This window comes from Castanea sativa, chromosome 12, assembly GCF_040712315.1.
Source record: "Castanea sativa cultivar Marrone di Chiusa Pesio chromosome 12, ASM4071231v1".
Taxonomy (NCBI): domain Eukaryota; kingdom Viridiplantae; phylum Streptophyta; class Magnoliopsida; order Fagales; family Fagaceae; genus Castanea; species Castanea sativa.
In genome coordinates, this window is record NC_134024.1 from 17,986,071 (window position 1) to 17,999,578 (window position 13,508).

General features: G+C 31.0%; 1 protein-coding gene across 1 annotated transcript; it reads right to left on the reverse strand.

The window, feature by feature from the left end:
- Positions 1-238: 238 nt before the first annotated feature.
- On the reverse strand, positions 239-10,281 carry LOC142621093 (endoglucanase 8-like). The gene is made up of 7 exons (XM_075794408.1): positions 10,087-10,281; positions 7,942-8,349; positions 7,076-7,168; positions 6,264-6,461; positions 6,051-6,162; positions 1,310-1,473; positions 239-559 (listed from the first exon to the last, which is right to left on the reverse strand). Exons 1-7 carry the CDS (start codon positions 10,246-10,248, stop codon positions 239-241), a joined length of 1,458 nt encoding a protein of 485 aa, XP_075650523.1. The 5' UTR covers positions 10,249-10,281.
- Positions 10,282-13,508: the final 3,227 nt, after the last annotated feature.

Below are 13,508 nucleotides of genomic sequence, written 5' to 3' on the forward strand. Positions count from 1 at the left end.
GTTTAAACATACGTACCAAACATGCCCTTACTTTCTCCTTTTTCATCTCGTTAAGTCTTGATAACAAAAATCAAAGTGCAAATTCAGTTGAACTAGTTAATCGTTTTATTGTAAATTTTTTTTCCTTTCTGTACAGTATCTGTGTCACCTGTAGATCTTCCATATAAATAAAGTATTATATCAATGTACATATAAAAATTGTATGAGTCAAATAAATAAATAAATAAAATTACGAGTCTCAATGTGTTTTGAAGTAAGCCAATAGCCCCACAAGAGGTGCATTTATGTACGTGGTTGGCTCTGATTGCACAAAATCTGCTCGAGAATCGTTGTATGAGTCTTTGATATCAGGTCCTCCAACAACAGCCCCTATAAGCAAGTTTGGATTAGGATTGTTGCTACTAAAGTATGGGGTTCCACCTTTACAATCAATGGGCCCAGGTTGTTGATTAATTGAAGGTAAGGACGATCCACGATGGTGTATCCTCTGAGGAAACTTGTTTCCATATCCCACCATGTATGACATGTTCAATGGGTTACTTCCTAGTATATAATCCACCTGCATCGATAGCATTATAAATGTCAAAAAAAATGTCAACCTTAATATATATATATATATATATATATATATACTACTCCTAAGTTTAATTGAGTCCTTACACTTGGGTCTTTAAGAAAGCCATTGGAAAGTTAGCAGATCTTCTCTAACATAACCCAAATCTTCCTTTTTGTCTTTCTTATTCTTGAATTTTGAGTAAGTTAAATTACTAGTTTAGTAGTCCGTCATTGATTTGGTAAAGTTCAATTTGATTTCTTGACTGTTAATTATATCAATAAGTCCCACTCTACAAAAAGAAGTCCTGCAATTATTAATTAATTGCAATTAGATCTCGTTCCAATACACTGGATACGATTAACCGTGACATATATTAAAAAATGGTCACGTGTCATTTTTTGTGTGTTTTGTCTAATATATTTATTGGAGCATTTGTTTGAAACTTCACCCTAGGAAGGTGATAGATTCATTTGGCTTCAACTGTCACAATGATTAACAAAATATTAAGTGAAAAAACGATTTCTGAATTCCGAATCATCTTAAGAAACAGAAAGAATATTGCAATATTTGAAAACTCCGACTCATGTGGGAAATGATTCAATATCCTTTCCATTTTAATGAGGCACCTAGTAATAATAACCAGATGAAATTTTCTACTTTTTGGAGTGATTGCTAATTTGCTATTCTTTGAGAAAACATAATCAAATTTGATCCAATTAGACTATTTTGAACACGAGATGCATGCATACAAACCTGGCCTCTGGCAACTTGTATAAGCCTAGCCGGAGTGGCAACAACTCCACCACAATGAATCACTCTATTTCCTTGACTCAAATAGCGAGCATAAACAACAAGAAGAAAGGACAAAGCTGTTGGATGTTGCAGGTTACTTCCCCCCGGTTTGAATAAAAGCCCACCTGATCAATTTAGATATTAGTAATTTTATCCATAAAAGTAAATATTAATACAAAAATGGAACATATATAAGAAAGAAGTTAAATATGCTAGAGATACGAGTTTAGGATTAACAGCCCACTGTCTTATATTGCCTCATTCCAAATTGAACAATTAATCATTGGAATGATACTCATTGTAAATATAAAAAAAAATCATTGGTAGCCTACTTTGCTTTGGATAGGTTTTTCACTCTAAAGAGGGGCAGGGGGTGGCAAATGGGTGGATTTGGTCATAAATAGATTGGGTGTGTAATTACCCATTTATCCATTTATGACTCGTTTATATATAAATTAATTACTATTACCAACCCAACCCATTTAATTAGTAACCCACCCATTTAACCCAATATGATCCAAATACCTCTAAAACTACTTGAATATCCTCTTGACCTCCAAAATACCCTTAAATACCTAAAATGACCCAAATACCCCTACACTTCCAAAATTACCAATATACCGTTGAACATAAAAAAATTATTCCCAAATTCTCTACAATGAGCATAATATTGCCAAAATCTAAAAAATGAGCAAAATACCTATGAAACCTCTAAAATGACCAAAATATCCCTAAAATCTTTAAAATGAGCAAAATACTCATAAAACCTTTAAAATGACTAAAATACCCCCGATATCTCTAAAATCACCAAACATGCTAAAAATCCACTAAAATCACCAAAATACCCCCAAAGTCTCTAAAATGAGCAAAATAGCCCCCCAAAACCTCTAAAATGTCCAAAATATCCCTGAAGTCTAAAAATGACCAAAATACCTCCCTAAACCTAAAAATGACCAAAATACCCCCCTAAACCTAAAAATGACAGAAATACCCCCTGAAACATAAAAATAACCAAAATACCCCCGAAATCTAAAAGATGACCAAAATACCCTTGAAACATTGAAAATTACCAAAATACCCCATAAACCTAAAAAATGACCAAAATACCATGAAACCTAAAAAATGACTGAAATATCCCTGAAACCTATAAAATGACCAGAATATCATCAAAACATTTAAAATGACCAACATCCCCCAAAACCTTAAAAAAATTATTGAAATACCCCCGAAACCTAAAAATTACCAAAATACCCCCTATAAACCTAAAAAAATGACCGAAATAACCCTCTAAACCTAAAAAATGACTGAAATACCCCCTAAACCTAAAAATTACCAAAATACCCTTGAAATCTAAAAGATTGCCAAAATACCCCTAAAACCTAAAAAATTACCAAATTACCCCAAAACCTAAAAAATAACCAAAATACCCCCTGAAACTTTTACCAAAATACCTCCTAAATCTAAAAAATGACCGAAATACCCTAAAACCTAAAAATTGACTGAAATACTTCCAAAACTTATAAAACGACCAAAATACCCTCAAAACCTTTAAAATGACAAAAAACAAAAACCTAAAAAATAACCAAAATACCCCCCTGAAACTTTTACCAAAATACCCCCTAAATCTAAAAAATGACCGAAATACCTAAAACCTAAAAATTGACTGAAATACTTCCAAAACTTATAAAACGACCAAAATACCCTCAAAACCTTTAAAATGACAAAAATAAACCCAAAATGTAAGAAAATAACTAAAATACCCCCGAAACCTAAAAATGACCAAAATGTCCTCCGAAACCTAAAAAAAATGATCAAAATACCCCCGAAACTTAAAAATGACCAAAATACCCCCTAAACCTAAAAAATGACCGAAATACCCCCAAAACCTAAAAATGACCAAAATACCCCATAAACCTAAAAAATGACTGAAATACCTTTGAAAATCAAAAAATGACTGAAATACCCCGAAACCTAAAAAATGATCAAAATATCCTAAAACCTAAAAGAAGATCGAAATACCCTTGAAACCTAAAAAATAACCATAATACCTTTGTAACCTAAAAAATGACCAAAATGCCCATAAACATGTAATATGACCAAAATACACCTAAAACATCTAAAATTAGCAAAATAGAGGTTTGAGGTATTTTGGATGTTCGGAGGATAGATATTAAAGGTTCTAAGAGTATTTCTACCATTTTATAGGTTCCGAGGGAATCTCGGTAATTTTTTATGTTTCGGGGTTATTTTGGTCATTTTTTTAAATTCTAAAGGTATTTTGGTCATTTTTAAATTTTTGGGCTATTTCGGTAAATTTCTAGGTTTCAGAGGTATTTTGGTAATTTTTAAGATTTGGGGGTATTTTGGTAATTTTTAGGTTTAGGGGGTATTTTAGACATGTTTTAGGTTTCGGGGGTATTGGTAATTTTTTGGTTGAGGAGGTATTTCGGTCATTTTTTATATTTTGGGGGTCTTTTGGTCAATTTTAAAGTTTTGGGGGTATTTCAGTCATTTTTTAAGTTTATGGGGTATTTTGGTAATTTTTAGATTTTGAGTGTATTTTGGTAATTTTATAGGTTTCAAAGGTGTTTTGGTTATTTTACAGGTTTAAGGGGCATTTTGGTAATTTTTAGGTTTTGGGGGGCTATTTTGGTCATTTTTTAGGGTTCGGAGGTATTTTGGTAATTTTTAAGTTTCGGTGGTATTTTGGTCATTTTATAGGTTTTAGAGTTATTCTAGTTATCTTTCAGGTTTAGGTGGTATTTTGGTAATTTTTAGGTTTCAGGGATATTTTGTTCATTTTTTAGGTTTCGGGCGTATTTAGGTCCTTTTTTAAGTTTCAGGGGTATTTTGGTTATTTTTATAAGTTTCAGAGGTATTTCAGTCATCTTTTAGACTTAGGACGTATTTTGGTAATTTTTAGGTTTCGGGGGTATTTTGGTCATTTTTTGGGTTTCGGGGGGTATTTCAGTCATTTTTTAGGTTTTGGGGGTATTTTTAAATTTTTAGGTTTCAGGAGTATTTTGGTCATTTTATAAGTTTCAAAGGTATTCTTGTCATCTTTTAAGTTTAGGGTGTATTTTGGTCATTTTAGGTTTTGGGGGTATTTGTGTCATTTATTAGGTTTCGGGAGTGTTTTGGTCATTTTTTTAGGTTTAGGGGGTATTTTGGTAATTTTTAAATTTCGGGGGTATTTTGGTCATTTTTTAGGTTTCAGAGGTATTTTAATTATCTTTTAGGTTTAGGGAGTATTTTGGTAATTTTTAGGTTTGAAGGATATTTTGGTCATTTTTTAGGTTTTTGGGGTATTTTGGTCATTTTCTAGGTTTCGAGGGTATTTCAGTCATTTTTTAGGTTCTAGGGGTATTTTAGTAATTTTTAGGTTTCGGGGATATTTTGGTTATTTTTAGGTTTTGGAGGTATTTTGGTCATTTTTTTAGGCTTCAGGGGTAGTTCGGTCATTTTTTATGTTTTAGGGGTATTTTTGTAATTTTAGGTTTCAAGGGTATTTTGGTCATTTTATAAGTTTCAGAGGTATTCTGGTCATCTTTTAAGTTTAGGGGGTGTTTTGGTAATTTTTAGTTTTTGGGGGTATTTTTGTCATTTTATAGGCTTTAGGGGGTATTTCAGTCAATTTTTTAGGTTTAGGGGGTATTTTGGTAATTCCCTAGATTTCATGAGTATTTTGGTCATTTTTTAAGTTTCAGGAGTATTTTGGTAATTTAATGTTTTATGGGTATTTTAGTCATTTTTAGGTTTCATGGGGTATTTTGGTTATTTTTTAAGTTTTAGGAGTATTTCAGTCATTTTCTAGAAATTTAGAATTTATGTTGTTTATTTAAATTTTAGATGGGTTTTAGTGGGTATTAGTGAGTTTATCCATGAAGACCCATATAATTAATTAACATAATGAGTCTTTACCCATTTAACCCAAATATTCAAATGGGTTGGGTTAAAACTTATCCAAATAAGGTGGGTAATGGATGGGTTCATAGATATGGATAAAAATTGCCACCCCCAAGGTACGAACAGGTTTGGGTCATCCCTTTCCGCCCAATGTGTGTGTGTGTGTGTGTGTGTGTGTATATATATATATATATAAGACATATCTTATTTTATTTTATTTTTATAAAAAATAGGATATATATATATATATATATATATATATATATATCTATAATACATATCTTATTTTATTTTATTTTTATAAAAAATACATATCCTATCTATAATTTATATTTTTTAAACAATCCTATTACTATTTCTAAAACACTTATTTCTCTCTTACTCAATACTCTCACAAATACCTCTCTTTTTTGTCACCCATTTCCATATCAACAATGTCAAAGCTATCTTATTGGAGATGACAAAATACTTTGAACCTATCATACTCTCTTACTTATGCTCTTGTCCCGAAGAACAAACAGAACACTCATAATCTAATCCCGCTTTGCCCAATTGCCATCATCACTATAGTATGGAGTTTGTCTTATTATAAATTCCAAGTCTTGTACAGTTGCTTAACTCAAAGAATACAATATTTTCTATCCACACTAAAGATAAATCTAGTCTAGGATCGAAACCCTACTCAAACACGTCTATAATTAAGTTGAATGCAAATCAACACTTTATTTTGTGCAATTAGATTATTCCCAACACTAATGTCAATACTGCCAATATAGCTGCAATGCAATAGAATTACCTGGAGAATATTGGACTGAAACTGTTGGTGATTCAGGTAACACAGTACACACAAACTTGTCCGCATTAGGAATGAAGGGACTAAAATTAGGGTTGCTATTTATCACCAACTGCTAATTCAAAAAAGTCATAATAAATAAATTAATACATTGAGCAAAAGAATTCTATGGAAATTAAAGAAAATAAGTTATAATGCATGCAAGTATGTACTTACATTGGAAACAAGTATGTTAATTCCGGCGTGCTTTGTGTCCCATCCAAATTCAGCATAACTTCCACCACTATATGAAAAACCATTTATATTTTTGACAACAGTGTTTTCCAAATTGTGTATATTCTCTACAACATAATTCCAGTAATTAGACTCTTTACTTGCTCGAAATAACCATGCAGCTCCCCATAGCAATTCATCCTGTAAGACTTTGTCTCGTCAACAATGTAATTTCACCAATTTAACTATACCAATTCATGGATTTACTTGCCCAAAAAAAAAAAAATTGTGGTCATCTTGGTGAATGGTCCTAGCTAGAATAACAACCAAAGCATTCAGTCTAAAAAGTGAACAAATACATACAGAATTTTTTATTTTTTATAAAATACATTCAAAAATTTATTAAGTACTCTACAACTAGGATGATATTATTATTATTTAATTAAAATAAGCTAATAACCTATTATAAAATTAACTTTTCACTTAACTTTCTATTGAATTAGTTAGGTTGATTTATTGTTATGTTGAACACCATATCTGCAATCTAGAAATACCTAATAATTGCTCATATAACATGATGTGTACACACTTAAGCTATTAATTAATATGCTTATATTTTGAGATTGTAATTTGTAATTTTTTTTATGATTATTGTAATTTGTAAATTATAGTCAAAGGCATAATTTTTTACATGTCCGAATGGGATTTTGCATATTGGAAATTGATCTATTCTAATGTGAAACTTAGTACAATATATAATAAATGTTGAATAATCATCTTAATTACTAGTTGATTAACAACTTTCTGATGCACACCTGATAGCCACTGAAATCACAATAAAACGGGCACACCCATCGGCCAATGCCATCATTATAAGATCCCTGGTACTGATTCGCAAATTCGAAAACCTAATCCATACACAAAAAATAGTCATCAATAATTAAGCAAACATGTTTATTCATTAAAAAAAAAAAAAAAGCGATTACAACGTCCCTTTCTCTGTTTGTTTTGACATTAACATTTTCTAAAAAATGAATCATTTTCTGAAAAATGAATCATTTTCTAAAAAGCATTTTCTAGAAAATTACATCATTCTTCTATATTTTGTAGCGATTTTAGAATGAATTGAAAAATTATCTCTTGACTTTTCCTATTTAGCTTTGCGTGAAATAAAGTTGTTTTCCAAAAAAATTTAGCAAAAAACAATTTTATTTCATGCTAAAAGCCTAAAACTAAATAAAGGAAGTTAAAAAATAGTTTTCTTTTGATCCATTTATTACCAAAAACAGAAAAATGCAAAAAATTATCTTCAAATAATATTTTCTAACGAAACAAACGAAGTTTAGCTAACTAGCTTGGATATGAGACTGACTCATGACTATTTAAGACACGAGTCACATCTTTATTGAATACAAACCATTTGTCTTACTTTAAGAGCTTCACTTTATACTTTACCAATTGTAGTATAATATGTGTTAAATTTTTTCCAATTTAAACTTTATTTACTTTATAAGGGGAAAAAAAGAACATATGATATAATGTAATTCAGTAAAGTATAAAGTGAAGGAGAGGATTTTTAGTCATACTTGGCTAGTGAACTCAAGCACATGAAGCAAGCAGGGGAAAAAAAAAAAAACAAATATATATCATTTTCTAAATAAGAGGAAGGGGTCTCATTTACCGTTCTAGCCCTACTAAGAAGCCTTGCAGAATATTCAAGATCAATGGCTCTAAATACCAAGGAAGAGGCTGCAAGTGCTGCTGCAATTTCAGCTGAAACTTCAGAGCCAGGGAATTGTTTGCTCACAGCATAGGGGGTTCTAGGTGTGTCCATGTCTTCAGGCCTCTCCCAACAATTGTGGTCAGCATATGGGTCACCAACTTGGGCATAAACAAAGCCAGGGATGCTTGTGGCCTTAAGAAAATAGTCTGTGGGCCATTTAATAGCATCCAAAGCATTTGAAAGGTCCGAGCCCATGAAATTTCCAAACTCCAATACGCTCCATGCCAAAATTGTTGTTGAGAATGCCATTGGAAAGTTAAATTTGACATTGTCACCTGCATCATAGTATCCACCTACCAAATCAACCTAGGGATGGCATGGCATTATCAATGAGTTAATCTATACACAAAAAAAAAAATCATAATTTTTTTCTTTAACTGTTTAAATAGTATTAGTATATTATGATTAGTATATAATAAAAATTATGTTAGTAATAGACGAATATGAATATAAACAATATTTTCTTTTCCAATAACAATTAAAATCAATATAATTGTGTTTAAATTTAATTGGGGAATCTAATTAATATACTACACATAAAGCACTATACATAAGTTTTGTCCTACTTAGGTACCTAAGTTTAGGAAGATGATGTTCGTTAAAAAAATCAGTAAAATAAAAAGTTGTTATATTTTATATACATGTGTGAGCGTACGTTTGAATTAATCTAGACCAATTTATAAATATCATAGTTTGGCCTCCAAGCAAAAATTCTTAGCTCTACCTCAATTTGTATTGTTTTAGGATTATATGTACTTGATAGTTGATAGTTGTTACAACATGAAAATGTTCCTCAAACTTTTTTATTCAATTACATAGGATTAAATTGTTTAAAATGTTCCTCAAATTTGAAAATAAAAAATTAGCCAAAAGCGTACTTTTTTTTAAATTTTTTATACAAGATAGAATTTCTACTCTAACATAATATAAGTGTATATGTGTGTGAAGCTTCCTCTTGGAAACTTGAACCCCAACCCTTGCCCCCAACACCCCATAAACATTTATACTTGTAAAGTGGCCACTGCACCAAGGGTGTGTGGTGGTAAAGCGTACTTGTTTTGAAGTGCTCAACTTGCAATAAACAAAAATATATTACTCAATGGGCAACTGGACAATTTTCCGTTATGTTTATTAAAGCAAATCTTCCCAAATTTGTAACACTTAAATTCAACTCACTAATAACTGCCGTAAGTTAAACTTACAATAATCAATATCATTCATTAAACTCACAAACACTTCTTCATCATGTCTAAATTTGAGAAACCGAAGAGACACACCAGTTAGTCATCATACTAATGATCCCCTCTTAACTCATTTTCTAAACTCACAAGAATGGAAAACCACAAACCAGTTACTTTTTTCTCTCAGAAACTAGATTAATTACCTTTTTCAACCTGAATACACTAAAAGATTTTGTGTGTTTGTGTTTGTATTTTATCATAATATTGTTTGGAACTTTTGCTATCGTTAGCTAGCAATAGCACATTCAAAGATTTAGATGTTGTTCTTTAGATTTTTCTCTTAAAATTTAGCCATGTGGCTATACTTAACTAAAAATTCACTTCCATTTCATGAGAAAAAAATTTATTTCCATTTCATGAGAAGAAAGTCACATGGTTAAATCTTAAGAAGAGAACCTAAATAACAGCACATAAGTACTGTACATAAGTCTTGCTCATAAAGAAGTACTCCCTTACTCTATTTATAAGTCATAACCATATAACCACTGCACACCCTTGGTGCGATGGTCACTCCACATGTATGTATAAGTGCTTGTGAAGTGTGGGGGGTAAGGGCCGAGGTCCAAATCTCTAGGATGGAGCTTCACACACATACAATTAGATTAGACTAAAATAGAAATTCTATCTTGTATTAAAAAAAAAAAAAGTCATAACCATATAAAAATTAGATAGCATGTTGAGTAAGTGGTAAGTGCAATAATCAAAGAGCAATCTTAATAGAGCTAACACAATAAGTTCTAATCTTATCATATCTATAACAAAAAAAAAGACTTTAACTACAAGAAGAGATAAAAAGACTTACACCAATGTCAAAACCATCACGAAGAGCTGAATCCTTCCTCCAAGTCATTCTTTGATTAGGGGGTAATTTCCCTGATCTCTGGCCTTCAAAAAACAAGATACTCTTCGATAATGCGTCCCCATAATCATGTGAAACCACCTTTGTCACCACCACCATCGTCATCGCAACCAAAACCAACAACCTTTGAACTTGACTCATTGTCTCAATTGTTTTTTCCCGCTCTTTCTCAACACAACACTACCTTTCAACTTATAGTATCTATTCTAGGATATAGTATCATACATATGATAATAGGAGCTATACATATATACACATAGGCTAATAGGAGCTATACATATATACACATAGGCTATGAGAAAATGCAAGAGAAAGAGTACATACTCGCATTTAGTACTTTAGAGGGAAGCAATGATTCTCTTTTACTAAGGAATTGAAAGGGAACATTCAATTCATCCAGTAGAGAGAGAGAGAGAGAGAGAGAGAGAGAGAGAGTCATACACACACAATTGGAGAGAAACACTTCTTGCGCCCCTTATAAGACGGTGAATGTTGGTTACAGTGTATTTGTAACGGGTACTATTAATACTTCCAAGTCATACATACTTCTTTCTTCCTTCTCTTTTGGCGGTTAAGTACCATACAATATATCTCATACCAAAGAAACTGAAACCCAATGCAAATAATTAAGTACTATATAATATGATATATATCATACTAAAGAAACTTACACCCAATGTATATAGTTTGCAAGAGCGTTATATATGTCTTCCAAGCCAAATAACTATGTTCATATTTAGATAGGCCAAGGTCACTTGAATTTTTTGCTGTTCCAAAGCTAACATCATGTGTCATATCCTACTAGTTGCAACAACAAACTTACAAAAACGGTTTATCTTCAAGAAAATTTCTTGAAAGCTATTAGTCTCAGTCTCTAACGACAATAATATTGTATATTTATCTTTATGTTGATAGTTTTGATATAAAATTATCAAAACTCCAATGTAATGACCGTCTTGAATTGGTGGATTGCAAAAGAAAAAAAAATTTAAAACTAAAATGAAATTGGTGGATTGTATATAGTTTTGTGTCAAAAACTAATTATGTATTGCGAATGTAATGGAAGACCAATGTATGAAAATCTCATATAATTTTTTATATAAAACTATCAAAACCTCTAGTTAAAAAAAAAAAAAAAAAAAAAAAAGAGAGGAATGGTGGATTGTCCATTGTTTGTGTCAAAAACAAATTATATTTGCCGTTGTAATGGAAGACTAATGTATGAAAATCTCATATAAAAAGAAACTTAAAAAAAAAAACATATTTTATTTTTCCTAATTTTAAGGTTTTACATGATTCATCTCATGAGTCATGATTTCTCCCCAAAGATTTATCTAGTTTTCCTGTTCGATTATACACGTGATCTTCCAAATCAATTCAAGTAGCCCATGATAAGGTTTTCACTTTTTCATTATGTGCTTAACAAAAAGCCAATAGGCATGACATGAAAATTAACTTTTTTCATAACAAGACTATATATGAATCAACAAGGTCCACCCCCCAATAGTTATATGTTATCATTGCGTTAAAACCAATAAGCTTCCCTAATAATAAATTTTCAAGAATTGGAATTCCAAGAAATTTACAAAGCCGCAAAATTGGCGAAGTCAGCTAGCTTTGCTTTGCTTAGCAATTGGATTAAAAGAATAGGAAGTTGAAAGGACGCCCGGCTTTTCTTGATGATTGGAGCCTTCGAGTTGGAGGTGTCTATGGCTTTACTTTGGGGTTTCTTTTAGGGAAGGTTGAAAAATGCTTTTCCAACGGCACACACCAAAGGGTTTGTACTTTTTAAAGTTTAAGGAATGGGTTGCATCCATTTCCATCCCTCTTTTTTTTAACAAATGATCACTTTACCTTTAGGAAAATATAAGTATATAACTGTCTATTCAAATCCTATCTTCTTCTCAAAAAAAAAAATAAATAAATAAAAATCCTCTCTTGAAAAATATATAGCTAATCTTGTCAAATTATATAACTTTCACAATAAGGGGAGAAATAGCATTTTATTCAATAAGTGAAGGAATGAGAATTCAAATCCACCAATGAAGATTGTTGTAATGTAGAGACTCCAATTTTGACAACTTTTGGTCTAAAGAATGGTTAACATTATCAAAAGAATACATTTTTTTCATCCACGAATGAAAACTCAATTGCTTTTTCACCTTATAAGTGAAGGAATGAAAATTTAAATCCAAGTTTTCCATATAATGAGACTAAATTATTGAGTTATAAAATTTTCAGTTATAGTATCCGTTTGGCAAATATTATTTTTGCCACCTTATTTTACTATTCAATTTATTTTTGCTACTATTTATGGGTCTCATTACACTTTTTGATGCTATTCATAAGTCTCACTGTATTATTTCAGCTAACTTTTATTTTTATCTATAATACTTTTAACAAAAAATTTTCAATTTCAGAAAGTTTTTCAATTTCAACAGGCGCTGTGCATTTTATTATCATGTATTTGTTGGATTGGTGAAGCCAATCACTTCCACCTCACTAAACTTTTTTGTTTTTCTCTCTCCATTTAAGAAGGGGAAAAAATATTGAGGCCTCTCCACTCTCCAGACTCAAGTAATGGGCAAGAATTCTGAGCAAAAGAAAAAAAAAAATCCAACATCAAGGAAAGTTTTGGCCCAAACATTTTTCGTGATGGGCTCAATTGACAACACCAGTTGCACATGTTTCCCCTCCAATTTTACGTTGCAACGGGTGGTGATCGAGCCACAAACATAGAATACGAGTTTGAGATGAATAACAATGTGTTCTGGGCCACTAAGGCACTAACCCAATCGGCCTAGTGGTAATTAATTTTAATTCACTTTTCTAGAGAGAGAGAGAGAGAGTCAAATTTTAATTTAACCTTTAAATTCAGACAATCATATATGCAAGCAAAGACTTGGAAATAGATGTGAAATCTCATACTTTCTCCGTCCCAATTTGTTTATCCTATACCAAAAATTAAACATTTTAAAAGAATATTATTTATTATCTTGTTTGCTGTGTATAAAAATGTATAAGTTTTCAAAATTATTTTGATTAATTTAAACTATAGAAAAAAAAATGACATTGACTATAAATGAAGTAAAAGGTAAAATAAAAATTTTATTTATTAAGTTTAAAAAGAGGACTTTATTTTGGAACATCTCAAAATAATATAGAAAACTAACAAATTGGAATGAATTATATACAGTAAAAAAAAATAGTAGACAATAAACAAACAAAACAATGCGTTAAGAATTGCACAAAAATCTTCTTTTTTATTTATTTTTTTTTTTTTAGGAACACACAAAAATCTATGTATCTTGTGAGGATTTATCTAAAATCATGTAGTAGTGTTATCTGGGGCAGGAATGATCGAA